The sequence below is a fragment of the Drosophila busckii genome, chromosome 2L, assembly GCF_011750605.1.
Source record: "Drosophila busckii strain San Diego stock center, stock number 13000-0081.31 chromosome 2L, ASM1175060v1, whole genome shotgun sequence".
NCBI lineage: Eukaryota > Metazoa > Arthropoda > Insecta > Diptera > Drosophilidae > Drosophila > Drosophila busckii.
The window spans coordinates 12049960-12056146 of NC_046604.1; the positions used below are offsets into that span (position 1 = coordinate 12049960).

At 39.8% G+C, this 6187-nt stretch overlaps 1 protein-coding gene across 1 annotated transcript; it reads right to left on the reverse strand.

Moving 5' to 3' along the window:
- Positions 1–516: 516 nt before the first annotated feature.
- LOC108602065 lies at positions 517–5711 on the reverse strand. Its single transcript, XM_017990088.2, has 6 exons — positions 5398–5711; positions 2595–2871; positions 2346–2533; positions 2039–2294; positions 1045–1514; positions 517–961 (listed from the first exon to the last, which is right to left on the reverse strand). The coding sequence occupies exons 1-6, from the start codon at positions 5654–5656 to the stop codon at positions 729–731; spliced, it is 1683 nt and encodes a 560-aa protein (XP_017845577.1). The 5' UTR covers positions 5657–5711; the 3' UTR covers positions 517–728.
- Positions 5712–6187: the final 476 nt, after the last annotated feature.

Here is a 6187-nt window from a genome sequence, read left to right on the forward strand (position 1 = left end):
AGAACAACTGTATATTTATTAATATTAATATTTAGTTAGTAAAGGGTTTTCAATATTAAGTCTAAACAAAAATAGTGAAAAATCTATGCTATAAACAATATATATATATAATATTAATCAAAAAAAATTAAATTTTAAAGTTTGGCAAGCTCATTTTGTTTTATACAACTTTAGCAGCAATTTTTAAAATAAAAAAAGTCTCAATAATCAGAGTCAACAACAAAACTATAAAACTAAAAAATATGCAAAAAAAATAAGAAATTTCAAGATTTGATTTTCCAGTCTAACTTCATTTCAATTTAATGCTTCATGTTTTATTAATTTCCACACCCACTTTTCATTGCATTTATATAAAAACATGCATTTAAATTCATTTATAAAAATATATTTAAATCAGCATAAATAGTTTACATTTTATTATTATTTAAGCTAAATTTAAGCTAAAACTATTTTACGCTTGTAATAAAATTCTAAAAAAAATATAAATATAATATATAAATTTTGCACAGCTTGAAATAAAAGTAGTTTAAGCATAAAGCTAAGTTTAAAAATTAATAAAGTTGTGTGGGCTGCTGGAGGGGGCAGAGTGGGGGTGGGGTCGACTATGCGCAGTCGTCTTAAGCTAAATGGGTTAGGGTAACAGGCATGAGGCACTCGAGGCATTCAGCAAGACAAGTGCGCATAGAGAGGCTGTTGCTGCTGCTGCATGTGGCATGTGGCATGTGCAACTACAAGGTGCACTGATATTGCTGCTGCTGCAGCGCACGCGGCAGCGTCTTGTGCGGCAGATGCGCCAATGTTGGCGTCATCGTTGCCGTGCTTGCCACATGTTGCAAGCGTCGTCGTCGTCGCTGCTGCTGCATCAGCACTATGCAAATACCGATGATTATCACAGATATGGAAACAGTTAGCAGCACGCTGCCCAGATTGGCGCTTACATAACGCAAACTGGCGTTGTAATCTAAGAAGAAGAAGAAGAAGCACCAGCAACAGTTAAAAGCAATCACGACTTTTTGTCAAAACGTTGGGATTGTTGCAACTTACCCGCCTCCTGCACATTCTGCGCCTGCGTCTGCCAACTGGCGCCACCGTCCGCCTGCTCCACAACCAGTTTGGCATACTTGGTGCTCAGCTGCTCCAAGCGTTGACCCTGCGCTGGCAGCGACTCCAACTCAGTCTCAGACTCCGCCTGCTGCTCCAGCGATGCCAAATTGTTCAGCTCATTGAGACTATCGAAGCTGAGCGCACGTCCTTGTTGTCGCGCCTGCTCCGCCACTGGCGCTTGCGTCTCCTGCACCAGCGCAGCCTCCTCAATGGACTCCAGCGGCTCCTTGAGCACCAGCTCGGTTTTGTCCACAAAGCGCATGTGACGCAGCTCTCTGCCCGAACGATCCTCATCCGGCTCAAAGGGATCGTTTTGCTCCACTGCAGAGGCTACGCCATTCTTGCCGGGCACAGTGAAGCTCGCACGCACTGTCTGCATGCCAGACTGATAGCTACAGACGACCACAAAGCTGAGGAGCAGTACATAAAAGAGTTGCCATTTATAAAAGTAAATTAATGTTTCAATTAAATGCTAAATAAATAAATAGAAAATATATCTTATATTACACATATGTAAAAATATTTATACATTTTAAATATTGATTCAAATATGTTGTTAATTATATTTATATAATTTAAAAAAATGTACAATGCACTTCGTTTGAGCAGAAGCTTTTACTTTGCTTATTGTTATCTAAATTAAAAGTTAATAAATTGCTTGCTTAAGAATTTATTAAATACGCTAATGGAATTGGATAATAATAATAATAATAAATTTGGAAAAGTGGAAGGTATAGATTGTGCAATAACTTAGTTAAAGTTATTTGCTTATTTATTTATTCATCGAATAAATTGATGCACTGTTTAATAAAATATATTACATTTAAAAAAATCTAAAGCGCTCTTAAGTGTTGCCAGAATTTAAGCTAATGTATTTATGAATTTAATTAAATTTAGTAATTATATTTATAATTATATCTTAGAGCTTACTTACCGCCTTGTGCTATGCGTAAATATGCCCAAATTCTCCTGCACCGTTATGAAAGTCTCCACAGTATTGGTCTCTGGCTTCACCATGCTGCCACATTGTTTATGATCAATGCGCATTGTATAGCTCGTGACTGGATTCTGCGGATTGCCCTTGATGCCACAGTCGCCACCATCAACAACAATGCGACCGCCAAAATAAGGACCCGTCTCCACTTCAATCTCAGAGGCATGCGCCAGACACTGCGTGGCATGCGCCGAGACTAGGATAGGAATTTATAGTTAAAGCTCGAAATGAAGTTTAAGCCACTTACAGCCCTTGGTGGGTATAATGATGCTTTGGCCTGGCGGATGCAGCGAATCAATGTCATTCTCATCGTTAAAATCAGCGCGTGCGCTGCTGCTGCGCAAGCGTCGCGACTGCGCTGGACGTATATGGAAGCTATATCTGGTAGCCATGCGTAGATTATCAACGGCGGCAGCAAAGTGTTGCACTTGTGAGCTGCAAGTGGCAGGTAAGTTAAAAAATGAAAAATATTTATTTATTCGTTGATTTTACTTACTCCACATTGGGCTCATCCATTGTTGCCACACTGCCGTTCACCAATTTGACGCGACAACGTTGTGGTCCATAGTTTTGCATCTCACAGTAGAAGATCTGAAAGGCTTTGGGTGGTTCCACATCGCTGCTCATATTTGTCACGCCATTGACATTCAAATCGTTGTCCAGCTCATTGGCATTGCCATTGGTATCTGTGTCATGGGCTGGCGTCACGAACTCCACTTCCCAGGTCAGATTCACCGATTTGTAATTTGGTTCACCAGCAACGCCGCGTATCTCTGCAGCAAAACCCAATTCCACAAATGGGTAACAAATACAACAACAACAAAAACAAAAACAGAAAATAAATGAGGTTAGTCAAGAGCAGATGCAACTTGAAAACAAAACTTCAGAGTTTGCTGCTTTGCATGCAAATCAAGCACAAAAAGCGTTTGGGGAGGGCTCGAAAACAAGTTCTTGCCATTGCATTTACAGAATATATATAGATATATATATATCGACTAAGACAACGACTGAGTGCCTTTGCCTACTGTGGCAGTGGCTTTTACTGTTTGCTGCTGCTGCTGACTTCGGGGCCATTGCCACCACCACCCGGTGTTGCAAGCTTGGCTAAATATTATTGCAGGATGCACAGCTGATGATGCTGTTGCTGCTGCTGCTGCTGCTCTGACAGCGGATTTAAGTGGAAGTGTGCCTGCTATTACCATAGATAGCAACTACAGCGTGAGCTTGTAACTTGCAACTTGCAGTTGCAGCTACCAGCCGCAATAAATTGAATTTATGCTAAGACAAAAGCTGCAAATGAATTCGATCTTCGAGTGGGCAGTGCTAAGGCCTTTTAATTAAAGAACTTTCAAAGTGTGCAGACAAATTGATAAAGTAAAATGTAATTTATTTTGCAGGTTTGATAATTTTAATTTAAAATGCATAAAGTTGGCAATCAGTAGAGCAACTTTTAGTGGAAGCTGCAAAGTTTTCAAAATACAACAATAAGCTTAATTATTAATTAAATGAACAAAATTTAATAAATATGCTAGCTTTACTAAAAAAACTTAATTTTAATAAACTTCTTTGTATAATGTGCATCTATTTATTGCTCATTTTTATTAAACAAATTTTATATATTATGGAATACGACTTCAAACTTTCTTAGGCTTTTATATGCTTTGCATATATTTAAAGTACCTTTTTGCTTTATTACTTTATAGCTTACAACTTTAACTTGTTTACTTATGAAATTGCTTGTGTTAACAACTCAATTGTTATTAAATATGTTGGCACTCCTTGCTCATTAAATCTTGCATAGCAATTTGCAATTTTCAGGCAGCAGCCAGCAAATTAAAAAGAGTTCCTTGCATACTTGCAACTGCAGCACGCATTTGTGTCTATGTGTGTGTGTGTGTGTGGAGAGTTTTCACAATTTCTGCAGTAGAACCTTGCATAATGTGCAATTAGAAATGCCAATTTACCACGCTAAGCAGCACAAATGTTTGTTGTTGCAAATGTTATTTGTTTGCTTGTACGCTTGCATGTTGAACAAACAACAAATGCAGCAGCAGCAACAGCAGCAAGCTGCGCTGTTTGACTTGAGTGAAGTTGAACTTTTTCCCATGTTGAAATCATTGACACCAATTTGGCAATGCAACAGACCAGGCCGCCCGTTCGTGTTGCAGCTTTTTTTTTTTTATATTTTTGTTTTTAGGCGAATTTCTACATTGAGGAGCATTCACAGAAAAGTGAAAATTCACAGCCTTGGCCACGGCACGACGGTCTGTGCCACATTCTGTGGCATTAGAACCAAACAGGCGGCGAGCAAACAGCAAAACTGATTAGAAACTGTCCGTGGCCGTGGCAAGATGACAAACTGTGCAGCGTAGTTGTTGCAACATCAGCAAATAAATCGCTTGATTAATGACATTTCACTCAACGCTGACGCTTTTACCATTAAGCGACTTGCTTGCAACATGACGTTGCACTTAAAATGTTTACGCTTCGCTGTCAACGGACGTTGCTGTTATGTAATGCGGCACATCTTCTTTTCAGACTGTGAAATCGATGCTACACTTATAGAAATAAGTTTCATATAAAAGCTAAAAATAAATTTAGTAAATTAATTCTTTAGCAAGCTTAAGTTATTTATGTAGCTGCTGCTGCTATTACTTATTTTATTATTTCAATAATTTAACTAACAACTTTAGCATATTTAATTACCAACTATTTGTGCAGTTTAAGCCATAAAATATTAGCCTTTAGTCAGGTTCTAATGACACTTTTGCTCTCTGCTGTCTGTTATTATAAAACGCTGCCGCAATTTCCGTCGCGTTCTTTTCTTTAGATTTTTGCTTTTGCGGTTATGGGTCGGGGCGGGGCCGCGGCCTCTTTTGCGGACAGGAAATGTCTGCACATTTCCAGCATGCACTGTTGATTGGCATCAAATAGCTAAAATTAGTGCCAGCAGCAGCAGCAGCAAGTTCGCTGCTTAAGTTTTTGCTTTTGCAAGTTCGTTGCCTAAGTCTTTTGTATGTTAGCAATTTTTTCATTTTTTTTCATTTCTGCTTGAGCGTGAAACCATTTCGCTGCCAAGGGCAGCCCCTTTTCATTATGTGGCAAACAAGGTCTGCAGACTGAGCAAACGAGCGAGTGAGCGAGCGAGCTGGAAAACAGGCCTTTGGGGGCACGTTGCAAGCAGGAATCGTGACCAAATGCAATTAGGCAGCCTGCCCTCCCGCAGCAGCAGCAGCAGCACAGCAACTACTGCCAATGGCAACTGTATACTGGTTACAGGGACAACAGTCTGGACTTACCATATTTGTGGTGCGCATTGTTATTGCGACTGTTGTTGTTAAATTTTTGTGCTGTGGCCTTTGACGTGGCTGCTGGCAGTTCCTCCAGCTCTGTCAACTCCGTTGTTGTTTCTGCTGCGGCTGCTGTTGCAGTTGCAGTTGCATTCTTGTTGTTGTCATTGTTGTTGCTATCGCGGGCGCGTCGTGCTGCATGTGGCATTGCCGGCGGCGGCAGCAACACCAGCAATAGCATTAAAGCCAATGAAGATTTGTTTGACATGATTTGCGCTTGATTTATTATTATTTCCTATTGTTGTTGTTTATTGCATTCAATGTATGTCAATTGGCTTGCGCTACAACTTGTATTATTTTTATTTGATTTTTATTATATATTTTTTCATTCATTCATGCACTCGCTTTTGTTGCTCCACAAAAGACTTGAACAAATCACTTTAGTTACGCACTGCCCAACACATAAAGACGAATTTGAACGCGTTTATTTATTATTTTTTTTTACAGAATTTACGACGAGCGCTTGTACCGCACGCCTGCACAGGCGTCGCTTAACTATGTTCAACAATTGTCAGCCAGCCAGCCAGCACGCCAAGCCAGGCCACAGAATCAGCTGTGCAGGCCGACAAAGCGCAGCAAAAGAGAGAGTGAGAGCGTCAAGCGAGAGAGAGTAAAGTGTCAATGGCAAAGCAAAAGTCCAAGCTAGAAATGGCTAAAAGTAATGTGAAGACGCTTTATCTACTTGTAATTCTTTGCCTAGTAAGTAACTAAAAGATAGTATGCACAAATTTGCTTACTA

Bases quoted from the DNA above. Each gene is read 5' to 3' on its own strand.
- LOC108602065 (XM_017990088.2), bottom strand. From the start codon at position 5,656: ATGTCAAACAAATCTTCATTGGCTTTAATGCTATTGCTGGTGTTGCTG. The intron at 2,295-2,345 runs GTAAGTGGCTTA...TTCCTATCCTAG, and splicing joins CATTATACCCACCAAGGGCT to TCTCGGCGCATGCCACGCAG. The intron at 1,515-2,038 runs GTAAGTAAGCTC...ACTGCTCCTCAG, and splicing joins TTTACGCATAGCACAAGGCG to CTTTGTGGTCGTCTGTAGCT.